The sequence below is a fragment of the Sebastes fasciatus genome, chromosome 21 (genome assembly GCF_043250625.1).
Source record: "Sebastes fasciatus isolate fSebFas1 chromosome 21, fSebFas1.pri, whole genome shotgun sequence".
NCBI lineage: Eukaryota > Metazoa > Chordata > Actinopteri > Perciformes > Sebastidae > Sebastes > Sebastes fasciatus.
Genome location: NC_133815.1, coordinates 1130513 through 1158143, shown reverse-complemented (window position 1 = coordinate 1158143; position 27631 = coordinate 1130513). Strand labels below are relative to the sequence as shown.

At 43.4% G+C, this 27631-nt stretch overlaps 1 protein-coding gene across 1 annotated transcript in view; it reads right to left on the bottom strand.

Moving 5' to 3' along the window:
• Positions 1-241: 241 nt before the first annotated feature.
• LOC141759838 (uncharacterized) overlaps positions 242-27631 on the bottom strand; it is a 211341-nt gene continuing 183951 nt past the window's right edge. The window contains 5 exon segments of the mRNA XM_074622258.1: positions 242-868; positions 12856-13029; positions 23760-23933; positions 25371-25544; positions 26895-27068. Of these exon segments, the coding sequence (XP_074478359.1) occupies positions 643-868; positions 12856-13029; positions 23760-23933; positions 25371-25544; positions 26895-27068 (922 nt within the window). The 3' untranslated portion in view covers positions 242-642.

Below are 27631 nucleotides of genomic sequence, written 5' to 3'. Positions count from 1 at the left end.
GTGGTCATGTAACTGTCCCCGTTGTCATGTGACTGTCCCTGTGGTCATGTGACTGTCTCCGTGATCATGTGACTGTCCCCTTGGTCATGTGGCTGTCCCGTGGTCATGTGACTGTCCCCTTGGTCATGTGACTGTCCCCGTGATCATGTGACTGTCTCCGTTGTCATGTGACTGTCCCCATGGTCATGTGACTGTCCCCATGGTCATTAGACTGTCCCCATGGTCATTAGACTGTCCCCGTGGTCATGTGACTGTCTCTGTGGTCATGTGACTGTCTCCGTGGTCATGTGACTGTCTCCGTGGTCATGTGACTGTCCTTGTGGTCATGTGACTGTCTCTGCGGTGTCTCAGTGAACAGTTGTAGAGATGTCTTTACAGGTGAAGCTGCTCGGCCAGTCTTCCCTCGAAGGCGTCCATGTTGAAATGAAAGACGGCGCACGCAGTCGGCGCGTGGTTACAAAATCCGCGACAACTTGCCGAGCCTTCGCACGCCACGCAAAAGTCGTGATGACGTAATTTTCTGGCGAGCGCACCTCACGCCGGCTTCACTACTTCACCTTAAACCAGGCTTTACTGGTTGGTTGCCCACACAGTGGAGCTGAAGGGATACCCCACGGGAGTAACACACTGACTGTTGAGTGTTTAGTGCAATACTGCTGGAACCAGCATGGACCGACTCAGACCCTCTACTGACCTCAGAGTCTCCAGTCTACAGTGTGGACTCTCCAGAAGATCAGACAATAGCTTCACTCCTGAATCCTGCAGGTAGTTTACTCTCAGATCCAGCTCTCTCAGATGGGAGGGGTTGGACTTCAGAGCTGAGGCCAGAGAAGCACAGCTGATCTCTGACAATCTGCAGCTCTCCAATCTGAATAAAGAATAAATGATGTAAGTTTAGAAGACAACGTTCCAGCTTGAAATCATTCAATGTTTAATAATGTGTTCAGAGCTGAAGAAGGTTTAGAACGTAGAAGTTGCAGGATGCAGGTTAAAAACTGTAAAATACAAACAGTGAAACAGAGCTCTTGAGGAAGCAATCCCTTTTAAACTATATAAAAATGTGATAAACAATGATAAAAGTATTAATCCTATAACACTGTTTTTACTACTGAAACAGCATACAATCATAGTGCTGCTGTATTGATCCCAGTGCTGTAATACTCACACTGGCCACTGTAACTCACAGCTCTAGTGATGTAATGCTGATCCAAGCAAACCTTGCAGCTGCAGGGGGCCCAAAACAGGGAATCTGGCAGAGGAGGTACCAAGATCATATAGGAGGTACCAAGATCATATGTATGGCAGAGGTATATGCTGATTAGTAGGACAGAGACCAGTAGAATTGAGGAATACTACGATTTATGATGACAGGAAAAGAGGGGTGAGTTCTTTGTTCCAAGTATATAAGGTTATGATGTAAAGAACGCGGGCAGTTGCGTCCGGACAGACGTGTCCGGACCTGCTCGGGTTTTGGTTGTGTTTATGTCTGTTGATATTAAACACCATGAAAACTCTGCTTTTTGCAAAATACTTGTACAGCATTATGTGATTCATTTGAGTAACCTGTGTTGACTTTCTGACACCATTAAAATTGAACCTGAAGAACATTGAGCTGGGATCTCTGCCGTTCTTAGCCCAAGGCTTGAGATTTCCAGACTCAACATTTGGCGAGCTGAAACCAGGAGGGTCGGAGCTGCCGGGGACCTGAGGACCTGGGAAAACCACGCCTGCACCGAAACACACCAGTTTTGTGGCCACTAAAAAGGTAAAAAGAGCTTTTTCTTATATCTTTGACTGTGTGTTTCGGTGTGAGCGATGATCCACCCAGGTTTTTAAAGGTACCTCTGCAGCATTCTACCAAAAGAACCTATTTAAGTTAAAATTGATAACACTTAAATAAACAAATCACACATAAATTGTCTAAAGTATAAACTAATCTCACTGGCTAAAAACAAGTCCATTGCAAATGCATGCGCTTTGTGTTTTATAATTTACTATGGTGTGGAAAGTATGGAGGAATGAATGTTGAAAGTAAATAATTAATGGAATATAAACTAATTTGAGCCTATTAGAGAATAGGTTGAGTGAGGGTAAAGATAAATAGATTGGGGATATTGACAGGTTGTTTAGAGGTAAGAAGGGCTTGTATATTGCATTTGTGTTGTTATTGTTGTTATAATATAGTTATGGTATTTAAATAAAGTTTGGTTTTATTGATTAGCCTGTTTGAGCTAAGAGTAGATAGAAAGTAAGTGAATAAGCCACATAGTTTCTGCGGATACCGCGTTCTTTTTTCTGCATGAGTTCTGGCCATTTCCAGGATTTTGTCAGATCAAGCAACGGACAGAACGGGCAGATAACTAGTAAAGTTTGGTTTTATTGATTAGCCTGTTTGAGCTAAGAGTAGATAGAAAGTAAGTGAATAAGCCACATAGTTTCTGCGGATACCGCGTTCTTTTTTCTGCATGAGTTCTGGCCATTTCCAGGATTTTGTCAGATCAAGCAACGGACAGAACGGGTAGATAACTAGTAAAGTTGGTTTTATTGATTAGCCTGTTTGAGCTAAGAGTAGATAGTTTCTGCGGATACTGCGTTTTTTTTTCTGCATAAGTTCTGGCCATTTCTAGGATTTTGTCAGATCAAGAAACGGTCAGAACGGGTAGATAACTACTAGAAAAAAGAAAAAAAACGTGATCACTGTAAATAATCTGTACAAATATACTTTAAACCATTTTTTTATCAACTTTCCTTTGTTCATAGCCCCCCCCTTTTTTCTTTTTCTCACTCCAGCCCTCCCTGCTGCACCCTCCTCTCCCCTTGGGCTTCTTTACAAGCCCCCACCCTCTGTCCCCCTGGGCAATCCTCCGCCTCTTGTACAAGCCCCCACCTTTTTTTTCATCCTACGCCCTGCTTCATGTCCTCTCCCATTTGTTCACCCTCTCTGTCTTGTGTAAAACATAGAGTGTGAGGAATATAACTCGTGTAGTAGAATAAACACTGAGAAAATAGCATTAAAAGAAGGAAAAGAGAATAATAAATTGGAAGATAGTAAAGTAATATAAGATAACATTATAAAATAAAAGTACTGTTTATAAAACTGACTAGATAATAAATAAAACAAGTATTTAAAGAAATAAAATAAGAGTACCGTTTATAAAACTGACTATATAATAAATAAAAAGTATTTAAAGAAATAAAAATTGAGCAGACTGATCCACCCGGTGACTGCAGAAATAGAAAACTAATTACACGGCGGGCGTAGTATATTCTGTGGGGGAAACATAAGCTGTTGATTGTGGGAATTTCTCTGGATCAGAGATCGAAGCGCACCCTCTCTGGATCACTGTTGTCACTCACGCCGTTGGGCGTGATGACACGGCCGGTAGGAGTGGACGCTTGTTTTCTCTGCAAAAGAGGGATTTCCGGGAGATACAGTAAAAAGAATGAAACGATGAGCCACTGAAATGAGCCTGGTTACGATAAACGCATACACATAAGATAAATAACTATAAACCAGGACAAATAAAGTGGAGTTGTGTAACTGCAGTACCCGTATGACCCTCGGAAAAGAATAGAAATATATAATAATAATAATAATAATAAATAAAAAACCCTAATAGATACTAAGATAAATACATATATAATAATAAGATCGGTTACCGTGGTGACCTTTCTCAGAGAAAGTTGAAATAAAATCTAACTAAACTCTGCTAATAAAAGCCCACATTCCCAGAAAGAGTAACAGATACTAATAAACTATATATTAAGGGAAGTGCAAGAATTTATTTTGGGCATTTCCCCCTTTTGAATAAAACCTTTTAAATACCTTCATAAGCCCTGGCATCACAGGATACACAAGGCTTCATGGGGACCGAGCAGGGAAAACCATATAGCTCAGAAAAAATCCGGTAGAACCGATTATATCACGTCATCCGAGTCACAAACGGTGTACTCACCAGTGCATGACTAAGTGGTATAGGAGGACAGCAGGTAACTCCCGCTGGCCTAAGGAAGGAAGTTTCGAAATGGCACGTTGTGAAGAGGTGGAAACACAAATTAGAAACAAAGAGACCCAAGATAATAAGAAAAAAGAAAAACAAAAGAACTAACGGACGAAAGAGAGGCAGGTGCTAAGCTGGTTTAAACAAGAAAGCTACAAAAGATAAATGATGCTAAAATAAAAGACAAAGAGGAAGAACAAAAGTGACCCCCACAGCACCGCCCTTGCCCGAGCATCCTCCTCCTTACAAAAAAAAAAAAAAAGAAAAAAAGTCAAGTAAAAGGACTGTACCCCGTGAGGACACCGAACCCAGATTGCGAAGACAGTGACACAGTAGGGGAGATGAATATGGCAGGAAGCATGTCCGGAAAATTCACCATGAAACTTAAACTATGAAAGAATGATGACAACGATGGAAGCGATGGCAGACCATCCCCTAGAACCAGCAGAAGCATAGAAAGGGAGGCGACTAGAGAAGATACCACGGAGTCAGAATCAGAACCCACTACTGATGAAGATACATCAGGCTTGGACCAGTTCCAAAAAAGTGACAGACAGCACTATAAATCACTTAGGCAGCAGAAAACCAGATCCCGCAGATCATCAAGAGACAACAAAAGCGCAGAGCGCCGCCAACTCCTTGAACAGTCACGACGAGAAGCAAAGTATCTGGAAACTTCCCGCCGACGTGTGATGGGAAAAAGCTACGAAGATAATGAAGACGAGTCCCTCTACGAAAAGACTAAAAGACAGGAGCGACGATCACACAGCACCCCCAATGTGCCCAGGGCACTACGTGAACACGACGCAGGCTCCCTCCGTGACGAAGAAGCTGCCACACGACCCAAAGAATCTTCATGTCCCGCCCCCAGGTCCCCAGACGGGCGGACTGAGCCCTTCCCCAGGGCTATTACAGGCCATGTCTACCTGGAGGAGGCAGAGGCCGCCCGCCTACGATATCAGAGATTGGGAAGAGACAGAAGCAACAGAATAGAGGACATCAATAATCAGATGGACCGCACAACAGCAGAGATCAATGACATGATGAAAACATACGAGGACGGAAAGCGTGCGGCTCGTGATAGAGAACGCCAAGAACAACACGCTCTACGAACCCGAAACCAATCATATCCTCGCGACCCACTAACACAGTCGCAAGATCGATTCCACTACGCTGGCTTCAAGAAGGACAAGAGGAACAGGCACAGGTGAGAATATGCCCAATACTGGACAAAACAGGTGGCGAAGTGTACGTGCTCTGGTCTTTTATGGACATGATTGGCTTGGCCAATAGACTGCCAGATCTCACTGGAGGAGCTAACAAGTGGATAACAGCTGTGGAAGAAAGTACGGTTGGAATACGACTAGCCCTAGGAGACCTCAAGGCTCTGCTGATGCACGTGTCTGTAAGAACCATCACAGATGAAGTACTCAACGGTGCAGGACTGACTAGAGCTGTGACAGGACATACGGCGGACAAAGTGGGATTTGATGGATTCCGAACAAAGTTATGGGAGCAACTAAGAAGCCAATACGCTGAGAAAATGGAAATGTCCAAACTGGAAGGAGAAACACTGGGAGATGTAAAGTAATGTCCAACCACATTTCTACACGCTTTCCAGCGCAGATGAAGAGAAGAAACAGGAAAGTCCTGTTGGAAGACAAACCTAAAACACAGATGTCAGTAACAACAGAACAAGAACATTTGTTGGATCAAGATCCAGCGCACCTATGGTCACAACACAAAACTGACGTGGGTTTTGTAAAATCAGCAGCACCAGCTAAATTTAAGATAAAAACAGGGGCCAAGTTGCCCTGCCAAAAGCAGTATCCACTTTTACCACATGCCATTGCAGGAATACGACCTACCTTTGAGGGGTTGGTAAAAGCAGGAGTATTGGTTAGAACCAATAGTCTGTGCAACACCCCAATTTTTCCTATAAAAAAACACATTCCAAAGATTACCGATTGGTACATGATCTAAGAGCAATTAATGCTACTATAAATGCTGAAGTACCTATTGTTCCCGATCCACACACTCTGCTCTCTAACATCCCACCTGAAGCAAGATGGTATACTGTAATTGACCTCTGCTCTGCTTTTTTCAGCGTACCAGTACACCCAGACTCAAGGCACCTGTTTGCCTTCACGTACAAAGGACAACAATACACGTACACAAGATTACCACAAGGTTTCTGTGAAAGCCCCACATTGTTCAACTGCGTGTTGATGCAGGACCTTCAAAATCTAGATGTCCCAAGTACCATCTTACAATACGCTGATGATTTGTTAATATGCAGCCCCTCAAAAGCTCAATGTGAGACTGACTCCATCGCAGTGCTAACTACACTAGCAGAAGGAGGACATAAAGTAAGTAGGGATAAAACTTCAGTTCTGCCAGCAGACGGTAGAATATCTTGGCAGACAACTAAGTGGGGAAAAAAGGCACATTTCGCCATCACAAGTGGAAACTATAACAAAAGCTCCACAACCTAACACTGTAGGACAAATGTTGTCCTTTTTGGGAATGACTGGGTTTAGCAGGCCCTGGATATGTGACTATGCGATAAAAACTACACCTTTAAGAGCTTTAATAAAAGCAGCTGGCCAAATAAATAACTCTGCCCGTCTCATTTGGACGGAAGAGGCTCTGGGAGCCTTTCAAGCGTTGAAAAATGACATGCAAACTGCACCGGCACTGGGAAACCCAGATTATACAAAGCCGTTCCACCTCTATGTAACAGAGAGAGCTGGATACGCATGTGCTGTACTAATGCAAAACACACCAACAGGCAAACAGCCATTAGCTTATTACAGCACTAAACTTGATAACATTGAAACTGGCTTGCCACCCTGCTACCAGGGACTGGCAGCAGCTGCATTTGCGTATCAAAAAGCTTCGTCACTCACTATGGGACACGCAGTGGTTCTGTATACGTCACATCAATTACATGCACTACTCACAAGTCCTCGATTTGTTTTGACGCAAGCTAGACGCATCGGATATGAGATAATACTCTCCGCCCCAGAGCTCGTCATCCAACGATGTAACACAGTAAACCCCGCAACAAAAATTGTTTTGCCAGTAGATGGCACACCACACGATTGTGTACAAACAACAGAGAAATTTATGCGAGCACGAAAAGACCTTCATAATCAGCCGATCTCAGCCGATCTCACATTGTTTGTAGATGGCTCATATTTTCGTGACGCGACCGGAACCCGCGCAGGGTGCGGCGTAGAGTAATTGAATGACCAAGATGGTACCTTTACCACATTGCAGTCCCGCCAGGTTGATCAGCCCTGCTCTGCTCAATTAGCTGAAATCAAAGCTCTTGCAGCCGCCTGTACCTTGACCGCTGGTAAACGTCTTAATGTTTATACAGACTCTGCCTACGCTTACGGAGTTTGTCATGTTCATGCTAACATTTGGAAACAGTGAGGATTCTTCAGAGCAGACAGCACTCCGTTAACGCATGGAGAAGCCATTTCTCATCTTTTGGAAGCATTGCATCTCCCAACTGCTCTAGCAATAATCAAATGTCCCGCACATCAAAAGACCAACTCTTTGATAGCTAAAGGAAATAATTTGGCAGATGAAGCTGCTAAACAGGCAGCACTGGGCTGCAAATAGCCCCGGTACTCATAGCAGATGACTGTGCACCCCTAACCACTCTTAATTCCCTAATATTAGCTCAAGATAGGGTAACAGATGCTGAAAAACGTTTGCGGATACACAGAGGTGACACAAACTAAGACAGGACCTACAGTCTACCCCATTATAATCACCTGATATGGTTTTGTTTGTAGATGGATCCTGTTACAGAGATGGACAGGACACTACTCTATAGTTCAAATGACGTCAGACAATTGCCATATGCTAGAAGGCGCCCCATGTGATCGACCATGCTTAGCTCAGCTAGCAAAACTAAAAGCTCTAACTCAAGCCTACACCCTTGCGGCAGGTAAAGAAGTTGATATATACACTGATTCGGCATACGCCCATGGAGTATGCTATTTGTTTAGAGCAGTGTGGGAAAAGTTGTGAGTTCATTAAAACAGATGGCTCGCCTATTCAACACCATACACAAATCCAGTTCCTTTTACTAGCCATGATGAAATCGTAACAAATTGTAATCGTAAAAAAAAAAAAACACAGAAAAGACTAATCATTTATTACGAAATGTATTAACAAAACCGATGTAACTGCCCAAGTAGCGGCTTTGGCCTTCCCCACATCTATTCTAATCCTAAATAACATCGGCACCAGGAAAAAGTATCCCGTGTTTGAATGCTGCCTTGAAGACAAGGTCACGGAAACTGATCTACGCGACCTACAAAACACTGTCTCACCAACCGAAAGGGATCTTTGGGTGTCAAGGGGGGCGTCAACTAATGTGAAAGATCTGTGTAGAAATCATGAAGGCCTCCTATTAGAGCCCTTTATTCTCTTGCACCTTATGATTCAGGATGCACATGGGTTTGCCCATGTGACAAGGGGGGAAGTGTTGAGGAAAATCGTAATGAGGAAAAAATCGAAATAGAATTAAATAAAATTTCTGGGCTCTAAATTTCTCCAAATTGTCGATGCAGCCATCAGCTGATGCAAAATATGCTTTAAAAAGTAACATGAGATGAGGTATTACCACTCCAGCAGGACACATACCCACTCCTAAAGGATCATTCCAACACCTGACAAAGTATTTTTGTAGATATATTCAAACCTGTAGGAGGCAATAGATGCATGTCAGTGGTGAAAGACAGGTTCAGTAGATGGGTAGAAGCAATACCAGCCAGATAAAGATGCCAACACTGTAACAAAGTTCTTGTGCAGAGATCATTCCTAGATTTGGTATAAATCAACTCAGACAACGGGAACAGTAAAAAACAATGTTCAAGGAATGGTTGATGGAATGGTTGAAGAGAGCGAATGATGTGCTGAAAAGCAAGCTACTAACAATATGCATGTGCACGGAGTTAACTTGGGAAGCTACACTAACGCTTGCACTAATGGCAAACAGAGGATCTGCGCATAAGACCTCAAGCTTACGCTGCATAAACTGCTTACGGGTCGACCCATGCTTACGCCTGTATAACATACATGCCAAAGGCCCCTCATGGGATGTTTTTATGATAAATATGTAACTCTACATGAAACAAATGACTAATGTGCAAAGGAGTATCTATGCTCAGGTTGAATCATTACAGGAGGATGAGAAGGAGAAGGAGAAGAAAAAAGGAAAGAGAGATCCGGTATACGTTAAAGTGGTCCTCATGACGTCACCCACAGCAGTCACAGTTGACGGAGAACCATCCTGGCAGTACCTAGAGGCCCAGGAATGCTCAACTCCTCCAAACAGACCGCCTGGTCAGAATCCCACATATTCTGTCCAGTCGGGGAGCTCGGACAACTCAAGCTATGAGTGCTGGCCGCTGGACACGGTGTCAGTGCACGGCTTCTCATCTGAAGGCGACGAGGACGAGGACCACAGCCCAGCTGAACCGCAGCCGTCAACTTCTCAGCCGGTGTCATCATCTCGTCCAACCGACAACCGAGAGAGGGACGTGCCGACCCCGCCTCCAGAGGAATCACCCTTTGCATCTGAGGACATCATCAAGCTTCTTGAGGCTCTTGACGTTGATGAAGCCTGGCCCCAAAATATTACCCGCAAAACGCTCCAAATTGCCCTATGCAACTTGCCCGTTAACAAATACAGAAGGCTGAAATACCAGCTGAAATACCCATTACGAGGTATAGTGCACACCCTACGCACTAGACAGATGAAGTACGACAAGAGTAGATACGCTAGAATAAGAAAATACCAACGAATGACTAACTTGACCTTTGAGGTTATGAAACTGACGACTGACAACAGAGTCCTCACCGACACCGTTAAGTTTCAGGAAACTGCCAATAGCGTACTCCGCAGGCAGATTCAGACCCAGGAGACTACCATAGCTGAGTCGACAGTAGAGATAGCTCAGTTAAAAGCAGAAGTATTCAGAACAGAGACAGTGTTGACACATTACCGACGCCTGAGATACACCATGTCAGGAGCTAATGCTCATAGGTTATAGGAAATGAGTGGGAGTTACTGTAAGTAGTCGACAGTTCAGACTGAACTCTTAGACTTGCCGCCACTGATTTGGAACCCCTTTTATATGATAATAGAAGTAAAATGTACCCGCACCAGGTCAAATTTTAAGCCAAAGAAAAATTGTTCCATTTGATCCCCGGACTCCTTATGATAGAAATAAGTTACTGTAAACACCGTACATGGCCTTATGACTCAGGAAGTAGTTTATCTTGACACAATTACCATACGTCAGTCATATTCCTGTCCCAACGCATGTCTACACCAGTGCCAGTTACCCGCACTGCATCTGTTGACAGCCCTGGCCCTGGAAAATAATGCCCCAGACCTAAATGAACTCATTCCCTTTGTCTCCATACATGGTTGCTATAGTATTAGATGAAAATGGCATTACGGAGGCCCCCACCCTCAGACACTACTTGTCGGGAACAGCCCTGGCACGTGAACTCATTCGGCCCATCATGGACTCTAGATCTCTGGATGATCCCCAAATTCCGCAGTTTGTCGTTGACACAAGCTGTACAGGACACTAAAGTAACCCCTCCAAAAAGAAGAAGAGGCGATGGAGACATAAACGTAAATGTCCTCCTCGCTGATCAAGAGACTTTCTACCAACTACACTGTCATCATGTGTGTGTCAATGTTTGCTTTTCACGAGCAACATCCCTTTCACAATGGACTTTTTGAGTAACTTAGATAATTATTCACATTTTATTCTTATACGATATATTCTTATATTCAATGTATGATTTATATATTTTCCTTAGAGTAACTACATAAACCTTGGCAAGGTGCTAAGTATCCTCAGTTGTGTTTTTAACCCAATTGATGTATGATGTTGCATGCTTACACTTACACATAGTATTTTATTATGTGGGACTTTATAGTCCCAAAGGGAGGAATGAGGAAGCAATCCCTTTTAAACTATATAAAAATGTGATAAACAATGATAAAAGTATTAATCCTATAACACTGTTTTTACTACTGAAACAGCATACAATCATAGTGCTGCTGTATTGATCCCAGTGCTGTAATACTCACACTGGCCACTGTAACTCACAGCTCTAGTGATGTAATGCTGATCCAAGCAAACCTTGCAGCTGCAGGGGGCCCAAAACAGGGAATCTGGCAGAGGAGGTACCAAGATCATATGTATGGCAGAGGTATATGCTGATTAGTAGGACAGAGACCAGTAGAATTGAGGAATACTACGATTTATGATGACAGGAAAAGAGGGGTGAGTTCTTTGTTCCAAGTATATAAGGTTATGATGTAAAGAACGCGGGCAGTTGCGTCCGGACAGACGTGTCCGGACCTGCTCGGGTTTTGGTTGTGTTTATGTCTGTTGATATTAAACACCATGAAAACTCTGCTTTTTGCAAAACACTTGTACAGCATTATGTGATTCATTTGAGTAACCTGTGTTGACTTTCTGACACCATTAAAATTGAACCTGAAGAACATTGAGCTGGGATCTCTGCCGTTCTTAGCCCAAGGCTTGAGATTTCCAGACTCAACACTCTCATTCATTCATTCTCTTCAGGCTGACGTGCTTGCGGTAAGAGTATTGCCTCATTTCCGGTTGCCTGTCTTTCTGTGTACTGCTAGTGTTCTGTAGCTGCTCTAGCACATCCAGGGCAATATAGTTCTACTCTTTATTACAGCGGCTAATTACCCGCTACATTCATACTTACACTAGTTCTGCTGAAGCACTCATAACTCGCTCCTTTTTAGAGACTTCTCCATAATCCCACAGTTGCTTGCAAGCTATTCAGCTCTGCTAACGCTAGCTGGGCTATCGTACTGTAGCATAGCAGTAGCTTAGCAGTTAGCGATGGCTTCTCTCTCTCCCTCTCCTGCTCTCTCCTGCTCTGTGTGTCTCATGTTTAGTTATTCCTCTGCCTCCTTTAGTGATAATGGTACATGTATTAAATGTGGTGCACTTGCTGCATTGGAGGCGAGGGTTAGTGAATTAGAAGCCCGGTTCCGCACCATGGAAATTAAATCATTAGCTTCTGTAGTTAGCCAGCCCCTAGCCGGTGAGGACCGGCCAAGCGTAGCTCCTGCTAGCCGTCCCCCGGCAACCCCCGAGCAGCCGGGAGGCTGGGTGACTGTCCGAAGGAAGCATAGTCCTAAACTGAAGCCCACGGTTCACCACCAACCACTCCACGTTTCAAACAGATTCTCCCCACTCAGCGACACACCCGCTGAGAAACCAACTCTGGTTATCGGCAGCTCTATTCAGAGAAACGTGAAGTTAAACCAGCTACCATAGTTAACTGCATCCCTGGAGCCAGAGCTACCATAGTTAACTGCATCCCTGGAGCCAGAGCTACCATAGTTAACTGCATCCCTGGAGCCAGAGCTACCATAGTTAACTGCATCCCTGGAGCCAGAGCTACCATAGATAACTGCATCCCTGGAGCCAGAGCTATCATAGTTAACTGCATCTCTGGAGCCAGGGGAAGAGGAAATATACTCTATGGAAAAGCTGACCCATTATCTGAGGACTAAAGCAAGGACCCATGAACAACGCTGGGAAAATGGATTGCATACAAGAGAAAAGATGGCTCATGTTCACAGATGATCTGAAAAGAACAGATCAAAGTTTGTAATGTCAGAGTAGTGCCCCCCCCCCTTTTTTGTTTTAGTTTTATGAGTTTATCTTTGTTTTTATGTTTGATGTGAAATTTGTTCAGTGTAATAAAACTGTAAAATACATAAATAAAAAGTAAAAAAAAAAAAAAAATGGTGTCTGACCTCAGAGCCTCCAGTCTACAGTGTGGACTCTCCAGAAAACCACACAGGAGCTTCACTCCTGAATCCTGCAGGTTGTTGTAGTTCAGATCCAGCTCTCTCAGATGGGAGGGGTTGGACTTCAGAGCTGAGGCCAGAGAAGCACAGCTGATCTCTGACAACCTGCAGCTCCTCAATCTGAATAAAGAATAAATGATGTAAGTTTAGAAGACAACGTTCCAGCTTGAAATCATTCAATGTTTAATAATGTGTTCAGAGCTGAAGAAGGTTTAGAACGTAGAAGTTTAGAAAATGTAAACTCCAAACACCTGAAGTCAACAGGATGCAGGTTAAAAACTGTAAAATACAAACAGTGAAACAGAGCTCTCATTCATTCATTCTCTTCAGGCTGACGTGCTTGCGGTAAGAGTATTGCCTCATTTCCGGTTGCCTGTCTTTCTGTGTACTGCTAGTGTTCTGTAGCTGCTCTAGCACATCCAGGGCAATATAGTTCTACTCTTTATTACAGCGGCTAATTACCCGCTACATTCATACTTACACTAGTTCTGCTTAAGCACTCATAACTCGCTCCTTTTTAGAGACTTCTCCATAATCCCACAGTTGATGCAAGCTATTCAGCTCTGCTAACGCTAGCTAGGCTATCGTACTGTAGCATAGCAGTAGCTTAGCAGTTAGCGATGGCTTCTCTCTCTCCCTCTCCTGCTCTCTCCTGCTCTGTGTGTCTCATGTTTAGTTATTCCTCTGCCTCCTTTAGTGATAATGGTACATGTATTAAATGTAGTGCACTTGCTGCATTGGAGGCGAGGGTTATTAATTTATTTATTTATTTAAAAAGGATCCCCATTAGCTGATACCAATGGCACCAGCTAGTCTTCCTGGGGTCCGAAATCCATCCATCCATCTGCAACCGCTTATCCCGTTAGGGGTCGCGGGGGGGCTGGAGCCGATCCCAGCCGACATTGGGCGAAGGCAGGGTACACCCTGGACAGGTCGCCAGTCCATCGCAGGGCTGACACATAGAGACAGACAACCATTCACGCTCACATTCACACCTACGGGCAAATTTAGAGTCCACAATTAACCTAACCTGCATGTCTTTGGACTGTGGGAGGAAACCGGAGTACCCGGAGAAAACCCACGCTAACACGGGGAGAACATGCAAACTCCACACAGAAGGGTCCCAAGCCGGATTCGAACCTGCAACCCTCTAGCTGTGAGGCGCCAGTGCTAACCACTGCACCACCGTGCAGCCCGGGTCCGAAATCATGTACATTAATTTATCACATACATACTATATACAACATCACATTTGTGTTACACTAATAACACTAAAATTTTAAAACATATATAAATTTCAAATTTCAAATTCATACACAAATCTTCCACAATTTTTTTTTTTTGTTTGTTTTTTTAGCCTCAAGGCCCATCATCAGGGAAAAAGGAACAAAGAAAACAAAGAAAACCATACATGACCAACACTGGACTATCGATCAGCTGTTTAAGTAATGTATTCGTAGATGGTATTTGAATGTGGATTTGTTAGAGGATTGACGGATGTGAAGAGGGCAGCTATTCCAGTGAGTGATGGCGCGGTAAATGACCGTCTTTTTTAAGGCATTAGATTTTGGGTGAGGTAACATGATTTGGCCATCACCTGCTGTTCTAGTGAAATGACTGTGAACGTCCCTGCATCTGGTAATTTGACTGTATAAAAACTCGGGTTTAGTAGAATAAATGCTGTTACTAAAGAATGTCGCTGTGCTTAAGGCAAGTCTTTTCTCTACTGGTAACCATGACAGTTTATGATGCATGCTGTCTGTGTTCGTTCTCATGGGGCAGTGTAACACAAGTCTTGCAGCTCTGTTTTGTGCAATTTGTAGTTTCCGCAGTATGCTTTTCGGTGCAGAAGACCATACAGGTGAGCAATAGTCCAGGTGGCTTAAACTTAAAGATTTAACTACTTGTCCCAGAACGTGTGCTGGAACATACGGAAGGCATTTTTTTGCCATGGAGATCATCAAATCAAATCAAATCAATTTATTTTTGTATAGCGTCAAATCACAACAGAAGTTATCTCAAGACGCTTTATATGTAGAGCAGGTCTATGACCGTACACCATAGTTTTGAGACCCAACAGGATCCACCAAGCGCACTGTGGCCAGGAAAAACTCCCCGATTACTGGGAAGAAACCTGGAGCAGAACCGGGCGCAGGGCGGGCGGCCATCTGCCGAGACCGGCTGGGGGGATAGATAGATAGAGTGAGAGAGAGAGAGAGAGAGAGAGATATAGAAGCAGCCACAATAGCAGTCTAGCAGCTGTAATAACTAATACAAGTAGGGCTGATAACACAAAACCAATAGTGGTGGATGGAAAGAGTGATAATACAACTATCGGAAAGCCAGCACTGTCCAGCATCTCTCCTCAGTACGTCCATGTGTATTGGTGTGGGACGTCCCTGCGATCGATGCCCGTGCATTGGTTCCTGCAGCATCAGCATGCTTGCTGGGAGCTCTTGATGTCTTTGGCAGTGATTGAGAAGTGTTATTCTCCAGGCTGCCACATTGTCATTAGGTGTTGGAAATCCCTCGTTAGCATTGGTAGTCCCTCGTACAGACGTAGTTAATTAGGGATGGTAGCAGTTGGTGTCAAGCAGGCACCGACGCGGCAGCAGATGCAGCCACAATACCGGAGACCACCAAGATCCAGGTGAAACCCTGCTCCAAGTGTACCCATGCTCCAGGTATAACCTCGCTCCCTGGTGTGATCCCGCTCCAGGTATGACCTCACTCCAGGTGTGACCCCGCTCCACGGTTAGCTGCGAGACAAGGAGGCACAAGGACTCCCGGGAAGGAATGAAGTTAGTAACAACATGGACATGGGACATGAGTATATACAGAAGGAGAGGGGAGCTCAATGTGTCATAGGAAGTTCCTTATGACAGTGTGTCATAGGAAGTCCCCCGGCAGTCTATGCCTATAGCAGCTTAAGTATAAGCGTTATCAAAGAGGAAAGTCTTTAGCCTACTCTTAAATGTAGAGACGGTGTCTGCCTCCCGGACTGAAACTGGGAGCTGGTTCCAGAGAAGAGGAGCTTGATAGCTGAAGGCTCTGGCTCCCATTCTACGTTTGGAGACTCTAGGAACCTCAAGTAACCCTGCATTCTGTGAGCGCAGTGCTCTAGTGGGGTAGTAGGGTACTATGAGCTCTTTAAGATATGATGGGGCCTGACCGTTTAGCGCTTTGTAGGTGAGGAGGACGATTTTAAAATCTATTCTGGATTTTACAGGCAGCCAGTGTAGAGAAGCTAATACAGGCGTAATATGATCTCTTTTTCTAGTTCTAGTCAGTACACGTGCTGCAGCATTCTGGATCAACTGGAGAGTCTTAAGAGACTTATTGGAGCAGCCTGATAATAAGGAATTGCAGTAATCGAGTCTAGAGGTAACAAATGCATGGACTAATTTTTCTGCATCATTTTGACACAGGATGTGCCTGATCTTCGCAATGTTACGTAGATGAAAGAAGGCAGTCCGTGAGGTTTGTTTTATGTGAGAGTTAAAGGACATATCCTGGTCGAAGACAACTCCCAGATTCCTTACGGTGGTGCTGGAGGCCAGGGCAATGCCATCTAAAGTAACTATATCATTAGATAATTTGTTTCGGAGGTGCTCAGGGCCTAGTACAATAACTTCAGTTTTGTCTGAGTTTAACATCAGGAAATTGCAGGTCATCCAGGTTTTTATGTCCTTAAGGCATGCTTGAAGTTTAGTTAACTGGTTTGTTTCGTCTGGCTTGATTGATAGATATAATTGGGTATCATCTGCATAACAATGAAAGTTTATGGAGTGTTTTCTAATAACATTGCCTAAGGGAAGCATATATAAGGTAAATAGAATTGGTCCAAGTACAGAACCCTGTGGAACTCCGTGACTAACTTTGGCGTGCATGGAGGACTCATCGTTGACATGTACAAACTGAGATCGATCTGATAAATAGGACTTAAACCAACTTAGTGCAGTTCCTTTAATGCCAATTAAATGTTCCAGTCTTTGTAATAGGATGTGATGGTCAATGGTGTCAAAAGCAGCACTGAGATCTAGCAAGACAAGTACAGAGACAAGTCCTTTGTCCGATGCCATTAGAAGGTCATTTGTAATTTTCACTAGTGCTGTCTCTGTGCTATGGTGCACTCTAAATCCTGACTGATAATCTTCGAATAAATGATTGTTCTGTAGAAAGTCACACAGCTGACTGGCAACTACTTTCTCGAGTATTTTGGAGGTAAAGGGAAGGTTAGATATAGGTCTATAGTTGGCTAGGACCTCTGGATCAAGAGTGGGTTTTTTAAGAAGAGGTTTAATTACAGCTACTTTAAAGGACTGTGGTACATAGCCTGTTAGTAGAGACACATTGATCATATCCAGTAAAGAGGTGCTAACTAGAGGTAAAACTTCTTTAAGCAGTTTAGTTGGGATAGGGTCTAGGAGACAGGTAGATGATTTAGATGAGGAGATCAGTGAGGTTAATTTGTGGAGATCGATAGGAGAAAAGCAGTCTAAATATATATCAGGTTGTACAGCTGTTTCTAAGGTTCCTAAGTTTGAGGATAAATTGGTACCAGTTGACGGTAGGAGGTGATTAATTTTGTCTCTAATAGTTATGATTTTATCATTAAAGAAACTCATGAAGTCACTACTACTGAGGGTTGTAGGAATACATGGCTCAATAGAGCTGTGACTTTCTGTCAGCCTGGCTACAGTGCTGAATAGAAACCTAGGGTTGTTCTTATTTTTCTCTATTAATGATGAGTAATGGGCTGCTCTGGCATCACAGAGAGCCTTCCTATATGTTTTAAGACTATCTTGCCAGACTAAATGAGATTCTTCCTGTTTGGTGGAACGCCATATCCTTTCCAGTTTCCTCGATGCTTGCTTTAATTTGCGTGTTTGAGGGTTATACCATGGAGCTGACTTCCTTTGTTTTACTAACTTCTTTTTTAGAGGGGCAACAGAATCAAGTGTGATTCGCAGTGAGTCTGTAGCACTATCTACAAGATGATCAATTTGGGTAGGGCTAAAATTAACATACGAGTCCTCTGTTATATTGAGACATGGTATTGAATTTAATGCTGATGGAATCGCTTCCTTAAATTTAGCTACAACACTATCGGATAGACATCTAGTGTACACACTTTTATCTGATGGTGTATAGTCTAGTAATAAGAATTCAAAAGTGATTAAATAATGGTCTGATAAAAGAGAGTTCTGTGGAAAAACAATTAAATGTTCAATTTCAACGCCATATGACATAACAAGGTCGAGGGTGTGGTTAAAGCGGTGAGTGGGTTTATGCACGTTCTGCGAGAAACCAATTGAATCTAATAAAGAGATAAACGCAGTACTGAGGCTATCATTATCAACGTCCACATGAATATTAAAATCACCTACTATAATGACTTTATCTGTTTTCAGGACTAAGCTTGATAGAAACTCTGAGAATTCAGATAGAAATTCAGAATATGGGCCTGGAGCGCGGTACACTATAACAAATAAAATTGGCTGTAGTGCTTTCCAGGTTGGGTGTGAAAGACTAAGAACAAGGCTTTCAAATGAGTTATAATTTAGTTTAGTTTTAGGGTTTATTAATAGGCTTGAGTCGAAGATGGCTGCAACTCCACCTCCTCGGCCGGTGTCTCGAGGAATGTGAGTATTAATATGACTCGGGGGAGTGGATTCGTTTAGGCTGACATATTCTTCCTGACACAGCCAGGTTTCAGTAAGACAAAATAAATCAATGTGATTATCTGATATTAAATCATTTACTAGTAGAGCTTTAGATGACAGAGATCTGATATTTAAGAGTCCACATTTAATTCTCCTGTTTTGTTGCTTTATTGCAGTGCTAGTGTTAGATTTTATTAGATTGTTATGTTTAGCTCCTCTTCTGTTTACTTTTGATTTAATTAATTTAGGTGGGGCAGACACAGTCTCAGTGAGATACCATTTCCCATTTTCCTGACAATTGTTTCTATGTGCTCGACCCATGACAGTTGATTGTCTATGGTTAGTCCCAGTAATGTGACCTTATCCACCTGCTGTATAGGTTCACTGTCCAAGTAGAGATTCATTGTGGGCATCGATGACAGCTTATGACTAGATCCAAAAATAATGGATTTGTTTTTTGAGATATTTAGTACCAACTTATTTTGTTTTATCCAATCGTAGACCAAGTTTAGGTCTGAAGATAGAACTTGGTCTAGTTCGCCGCTTGTATTTGCTGCGTAATACAGTGTGGAATCATCGGCGTACATTTGTATACTGGCTTTATGCAATACAGATGGCAAGTCATTTGTGAAGATGGAGTACAGGAGAGGTCCAAGACAGCTGCCCTGCGGCAGGCCACAGTTAAGCCCTTTACTGTTAGACATGCTGCCATTGTAATACACCCTTTGTGTTCTGCATAAAAGATAATTCTTCATAAATGTGATTGCACTTGATCTAAATCCATAACGTTGTAGTTTATTAATTAAAAGGTCATGATCTATGACATCAAATGCCGCGCTGAAATCCAGTAACACTGCACCTGTTATCCTAGAATTATCTATATCTTTTAGCCAGTCGTCTGTCATTTGCGTTAGTGCAGAACAAGTGGAGTAGTGATGTCTGTAAGCATGTTGAAATCTAGTGTACAGGCCATTACAGTCAAAGTAATCTTGTATTTGTGAATGGACTATTCTCTCCATCAGTTTGCTTAGTACAGGGAGAATACTGATGGGTCTGCTGTTCTGCCCAGTAAATGTTAATCTGCCATCTTTAGGTAAGGGAATTATTTTACCTTCTTTCCAAATACTAGGATATATACCTTCCATTAGACATTTATTTAATATGTGACATATGGGACCAGAAATGTAATCGGCTGAGAGACAAAGTACCTTACTGTCCAGCATATCAGTGCCTACGGAGCCATAATCAGGAAGGGCTTTTAACAACTTCCTTACTTCACTCTCATCCACACTGTTAAACTGAAATGAACAACTTTTGTTAATCATTATATTGTTACTTATACGTTTGAGAGTATTGGAATCCATGCTGCTCATATTCTTCCTTAGTGCATCGACCTTATTCACAAAGTAATCATTAAAATAATTGGCTATGTCAAATGGTTTAGTCAAAAACCTGCCATCCGACTGAACAAAAGAAGGGCTCCCAGTTTTATTTCTCCCCATTATTTCATTTAAGGTTCTCCAGAGTTCTTTACCATCTAGTTTCACTGCATTTATTTTATTTTTATAATATTCCTTTTTCATGCTTTTATTCTGTTTTGTCACTCGGTTTCTCAATTGACAATATTTTAGTCTGTCTTCCACAGATCCTGACTTTGCTAATGTGGATTTGGCTTTGTCTCTCTGTTTCATAAGGTCTTTTAAAGACTCATTCAACCATGGAGCTGGTCTGGATTTGGCAGTATACTTCTTCATGGGAGCATGGTTGTCGACAATCCTCATAAAGATGTTCATAAAAATATGTAAAGAAGCCTCAGGCTCCTGTGTAGCATACACATCGGCCCAGTTTACATTCCTGACATCCTCCAAAAAACATTCTGAGATGAATTTCTTATACATTCTCTTATTAATAATTTTGACACCACATTTAGGAATTTTGGTTCTCCTGGTAATAGCTATAATGTTATGGTCACTGAACCCTACAGGTAGAGAGACTGGTTTAGTGCAGCGCTCAGGAGCATTTGTGTAAATATGGTCGATGCACGTGGCAGATGTATGACCAGCACTGTTAGTAAAGACTCTGGTCGGTTGAGAAATCATCTGTGATAGATTACAAGCACTGACTAGTGACACCATCTTCTTTTTCATCGGGCATTGACTTGCAAGCCAGTCAATATTCATGTCCCCTAATATGAAAATTTCACCATTCACATCTGCAGCTCTGTCAATTAGTTCACATAAGTCATTCAGATAATGAGTATCAGTTCCTGGAGGCCTGTAGCAACAGCCTATCAAGATTGGTTTTAGGTGAGGAAGATGTACTCTAACCCATAAGGATTCTAAGTTATTTGGCATGAGCTCAGCACACAGTGTTGCAGGAAAATTGTTTTTTATATATATCGCTACTCCAGCTCCATGTATATTACTGTCCCTCCTGAAGATGTTATAGCCATCAATAGATACCTCAGCATTCTGGATAGTTACATCCAAGTGGGTCTCAGACACAGCCAAGATGTGGATGGTGTTATTCTGAGTGAGATTGTTCAGTTCATGTACCTTATTTCTGACACTGCAGATATTCAAATGAGCCATAATAAGGCCCTTTGTAGGAGATGTTAACATGCTGAAAATCATAATTTGAAATATGTTCTTACATTTTTTTGGTTTGTATAAACTGTGGTGGCATTTAGTGGTTTGAAATGAATCACAGAAAATAATATGGAATGAGAGCGTTTGTTAGTCATTGTCTGTGTGGTTATCTCCAAGATGTTAGAATGCAGTAGAGATAGTAACCTGCATGGAATAATCCTACCTCCATGATAGTCCCAGCAGCAGGTCATTTATTCACCAAACTTGTCCAGTTCATTGCTGTCTCTTATAAGGAGAACTTTTGCTGCCTCTGGCGTCGATCCATTCAACTTAATGAATACTTTGCAATTCGTAGTCCAAGTCGCCTGGATCTTGTTTTGTTTTCTTAATATGCGTGCTCGTCTAGCGATGTCCGCGTTCTTCTTGGTGAGGTGTTCATTGATGTACACATTAGACCCCTTTAGTTTCCTTCCTTGCCTGAGGAGCGCATACTTTTTCTTCCTGTTGGTGAAGCGGATTAATATTGCTGGTGGCGCATCTTTGTTTTTGCTGGTCAGAGTGTGACAGGCTTCGATGTCATCGCTGTCAACAAGAATGTTTTTACTCTCCAAGAAGCCCACTACTTGTTGTTCCAGTGACTCTTTTTCGGCCTCGGAAACATCGACCCCGCGCCGGGCAGCGGTTTCCACGGAGGCCGCTGCCACCCTGGCATAGGACTGATGCCTCGTCTTCAGGCCGCTGATGATTAGATCGTTCATCCGTGAGTATTGTTCGAGATCAGACACTCGATTCTCCAGGAGTGTAATCTTTATGTCTTTTTCCATGTTTTGCTTTTTAAGTGATTGGACTTCTCCCATCAGCTCCATTATCCTCTTTTGTTGAACGGCGACCGTTGCGAGCTCGGCTGACATGAAGTCGAGCGATTTTTTAATCTCTTCCATCTCCTCATCGGGGATGGTTGCAGGTTTCCTCGGCATTTTGCTGTGCCGCAAGCAGTTCAAGTGTGTGTGAATTACGATATTAAGTCACCGAGTCACGATATTGGGCAAATAGAACAGCAACAGCTTCCGCGTTGTCGGCGTTGTCGGCTGTCAATCACAGCGTGTCGGCTGATCAGGCTCTGTCAGGCTTCACTTCTCAGACCCCGGTTAGTGAATTAGGAGCCCGGTTCCGCACCATAGAAACTAAATCATTAGCTTCTGTAGTTAGCCAGCCCCTAGCCGGTGCGGACCGGCCAAGCGTAGCTCCTGCTAGCCGTCCCCCGGCAACCCCCGATCAGCCGGGAGGCTGGGTGACTGTCCGAAGGAAGCATAGTCCTAAGCTGAAGCCCACAGTTCACCACCAACCACTCCACGTTTCAAACAGATTCTCCCCATTCAGCGACACACCCGCTGAGAAACCAACTCTGGTTATCGGCAGCTCTATTCTGAGAAACGTGAAGTTAAACCAGCTGCCATAGTTAACTGCATCCCTGGAGCCAGAGCTACCATAGTTAACTGCATCCCTGGAGCCAGAGCTACCATAGTTAACTACATCCCTGGAACTAGAGCTACCATAGTTAACTGTATCCCTGGAGCCAGAGCTACCATAGTTAACTGCATCCCTGGAGCCAGAGCTACCATAGTTAACTTCATCCCTGGAGCCAGAGCTACCATAGTTAACTGCATCCCTGGAGCCAGTGCTACCATAGTTAACTGCATCCCTGGAGCCAGTGCTACCATAGTTAACTGCATCCCTGGAACCAGAGCTACCATAGTTAACTGCATCCCTGGAGCCAGTGCTACCATAGTTAACTGCATCCCTGGAGCCAGTGCTACCATAGTTAACTGCATCCCTGGAACCAGAGCTACCATAGTTAACTGCATCCCTGGAGCCAGAGCTACCATAGTTAACTGCATCCCTGGAGCCAGAGCTACCATAGTTAACTGCATCCCTGGAACCACAGCTACCATAGTTAACTGCATCCCTGGAGCCAGTGCTACCATAGTTAACTGCATCCCTGGAACCAGAGCTACCATAGTTAACTGCATTCCTGGAGCCAGTGCTACCATAGTTAAATGCATCCCTGGAACCAGAGCTACCATAGTTAACTGCATCCCTGGAGCCAGAGCTACCATAGTTAACTGCATCCCTGGAGCCAGAGCTACCATAGTTAACTGCATCCCTGGAACCAGAGCTACCATAGTTAACTGCATCCCTGGAGCCAGTGCTACCATAGTTAACTGCATCCCTGGAGCCAGAGATACCATAGTTAACTGCATCCCTGGAGCCAGAGCTACCATAGTTAACTACATCCCTGGAGCCAGGGGAAGAGGAAATATACTCTATGGAAAAGCTGACACATTATCTAAGGACTAAAGCAAGGACCCATGAACAACGCTGGGAAAATGGATTGCATACAAGAGAAAAGATGGCTCATGTTCACAGATGATCTGAAAAGAACAGATCAAAGTTTGTAATGTCAGAGTAGTGCCCACCCCTTTTTTGTTTTAGTTTGATGAGTTTATCTTTGTTTTTATGTTTGATGTGAAATTTGTTCAGTGTAATAAAACTGGAAAATACATAAATAAAAAGTTAAAAAAAAATGGTGTCTGACCTCAGAGTCTCCAGTCTACAGTGTGGACTCTCCAGAAAACCACACAACAACTTCACTCCTGAATCCTGCAGCTTGTTGAGGCTCAGCTGCAGCGCTCTCAGATGGGAGGGGTTGGACTTCAGAGCTGAGGCCAGAGGAGCACAGCTGATCTCTGACAACCTGCATCTCATCAATCTGAATAAAGAATAAATGATGAAAGTTTAGAAGACAACGTTCCAGCTTGAAATCATTCAATGTTTAATAATGTGTTCAGAGCTGAAGAAGGTTTAGAACATAGAAGTTTAGAAAATGTAAACTCCAAACACCTGAAGCCAACAGGATGCAGGTTAAAAACTGTAAAATACAAACAGTGAAACAGAGCTCTCATTCATTCATTCTCTTCAGGCTGACGTGCTTGCGGTAAGAGTATTGCCTCATTTCCGGTTGCCTGTCTTTCTGTGTACTGCTAGTGTTCTGTAGCTGCTCTAGCACATCCAGGGCAATATAGTTCTACTCTTTATTACAGCGGCTAATTACCCGCTACATTCATACTTACACTAGTTCTGCTTAAGCACTCATAACTCGCTCCTTTTTAGAGACTTCTCCATAATCCCACAGTTGATTGCAAGCTATTCAGCTCTGCTAACGCTAGCTGGGCTATCGTACTGTAGCATAGCAGTAGCTTAGCAGTTAGCGATGGCTTCTCTCTCTCCCTCTCCTGCTCTCTCCTGCTCTGTGTGTCTCATGTTTAGTTATTCCTCTGCCTCCTTTAGTGATAATGGTACATGTATTAAATGTAGTGCACTTGCTGCATTGGAGGCGAGGGTTAGTGAATTAGGAGCCCGGTTCCGCACCATGGTAACTAAATCATTAGCTTCTGTAGTTAGCCAGCCCCTAGCCGGTGCGGACCGGCCAAGCGTAGCTCCTGCTAGCCGTCCCCCGGCAACCCCCGAGCAGCCGGGAGGCTGGGTGACTGTCCGAAGGAAGCATAGTCCTAAACTGAAGCCCACGGTTCACCACCAACCACTGCACGTTTCAAACAGATTCTCCCCACTCAGCGACACACCCGCTGAGAAACCAACTCTGGTTATCGGCAGCTCTATTCTGAGAAACGTGAAGTTAAACCAGGTACCATAGTTAACTGCATCCCTGGAGACAGAGCTACCATAGTTAACTGCATCCCTGGAGACAGAGCTACCATATTTAACTGCATCCCTGGAGCCAGAGCTACCATAGTTAACTACATCCCTGGAGCCAGAGCTACTATAGTTAACTGCATCCCTGGAGCCAGAGCTATCATAGTTAACTGCATCCCTGGAGCCAGGGGAAGAGGAAATATACTCTATGGAAAAGCTGACCCATTATCTAAGGACTAAAGCAAGGACCCATGAACAACGCTGGGAAAATGGATTGCATACAAGAGAAAAGATGGCTCATGTTCACAGATGATCTGAAAAGAACAGACCAAAGTTTGTAATGTCAGAGTAGTGCCCCCACCCCCTCTTTTTAGTTTTAGTTTGATGAGTTTATCTTTGTTTTTATGTTTGATGGGAAATTTGTTTAGTGTAATAAAACTGGAAAATACATAAAGAAAAAGTTAAAAAAATAAAGAAAAATAAAATGGTATCTGACCTCAGAGTCTCCAGTCTACAGTGTGGACTCTCCAGAAAACCACACAGCGGCTTCACTCCTGAATCCTGCAGCATGTTGTTAGTCAGATTCAGCTCTCTCAAATGGGAGGGGTTGGACTTCAGAGCTGAGGCCAGAGAAGCACAGCTGATCTCTGACAACCTGCAGCTCCACAATCTGAATAAAGAATAAATGATGTAAGTTTAGAAGACAACGTTCCAGCTTGAAATCATTCAATGTTTAATAATGTGTTCAGAGCTGAAGAAGGTTTAGAACGTAGAAGTTTAGAAAATGTAAACTCCAAACACCTGAAGCCAACAGGATGCAGGTTAAAAACTGTAAAATACAAACAGTGAAACAGAGCTCTCATTCATTCATTCTCTTCAGGCTGACGTGCTTGCGGTAAGAGTATTGCCTCATTTCCGGTTGCCTGTCTTTCTGTGTACTGCTAGTGTTCTGTAGCTGCTCTAGCACATCCAGGGCAATATAGTTCTACTCTTTATTACAGCGGCTAATTACCCGCTACATTCATACTTACACTAGTTCTGCTTAAGCACTCATAACTCGCTCCTTTTTAGAGACTTCTCCATAATCCCACAGTTGATGCAAGCTATTCAGCTCTGCTAACGCTAGCTGGGCTATCGTACTGTAGCATAGCAGTAGCTTAGCAGTTAGCGATGGCTTCTCTCTCTCCCTCTCCTGCTCTCTCCTGCTCTATGTGTCTCATGTTTAGTTATTCCTCTGCCTCCTTTAGTGATAATGGTACATGTATTAAATGTAGTGCACTTGCTGCATTGGAGGCGAGGGTTAGTGAATTAGGAGCCCGGTTTCGCACCATGGAAACTAAATCATTAGCTTCTGTAGTTAGCCAGCCCCTAGCAGGTGCGGGCCGGCCAAGCGTAGCTCCTGCTAGCCGTCCCCCGGCAACCCCCGATCAGCCGGGAGGCTGGGTGACTGTCCGAAGGAAGCATAGTCCTAAACTGAAGCCCACGGTTCACCACCAACCACTCCACGTTTCAAACAGATTCTCCCCACTCAGCGACACACCCGCTGAGAAACCAACTCTGGTTATCGGCAGCTCTATTCTGACAAACGTGAAGTTAGACCAGCTACCATAGTTAACTGCATCCCTGGAGCCACAGCTACCATAGTTAACTTCATCCCTGGAGCCAGAGCTACCATAGTTAACTGCATCCCTGGAGCCAGAGCTACCATAGTTAACTTCATCCCTGGAGCCAGGGGAAGAGGAAATATACTCTATGGAAAAGCTGATACATTATCTAAGGACTAAAGCAAGGACCCATGAACAACGCTGGGAAAATGGATTGCATACAAGAGAAAAGATGGCTCATGTTCACAGATGATCTGAAAAGAACAGATCAAAGTTTGTAATGTCAGAGTAGTGCCCCCCCTTTTTGTTTTAGTTTGATGAGTTTATCTTTGTTTTTATGTTTGATTTGAAATTTGTTCAGTGTAATAAAACTGTAAAATACATAAATAAAAAATAATAAAAAAATGGTGTCTGACCTCAGAGTCTCCAGCCTACAGTGTGGACTCTCCAGAAAACCACACAGCGGCTTCACTCCTGAATCCTGCAGCTTGTTGTTAGTCAGATTCAGCTCTCTCAGATGGGATGGGTTGGACTTCAGAGCTGAGGCCAGAGAAGCACAGCTGATCTCTGACAAATTGCAGCTCCACAATCTGAATAAAGAATAAATGATGTAAGTTTAGAAGACAACGTTCCAGCTTGAAATCATTCAATGTTTAATAATGTGTTCAGAGCTGAAGAAGGTTTAGAACGAAGAAGTTTAGAAAATGTAAATTCCAAACACCTGAAGCCAACAGGATGCAGGTTAAAAACTGTAAAATACAAACAGTGAAACAGAGCTCTCATTCATTCATTCTCTTCAGGCTGACGTGCTTGCGGTAAGAGTATTGCCTCATTTCCGGTTGCCTGTCTTTCTGTGTACTGCTAGTGTTCTGTAGCTGCTCTAGCACATCCAGGGCAATATAGTTCTACTCTTTATTACAGCGGCTAATTACCCGCTACATTCATACTTACACTAGTTCTGCTTAAGCACTCATAACTCGCTCCTTTTTAGAGACTTCTCCATAATCCCTCAATTGCTTGCAAGCTATTCAGCTCTGCTAACGCTAGCTGGGCTATCGTACTGTAGCATAGCAGTAGCTTAGCAGTTAGCGATGGCTTCTCTCTCTCCCTCTCCTGCTCTCTCCTGCTCTGTGTGTCTCATGTTTAGTTATTC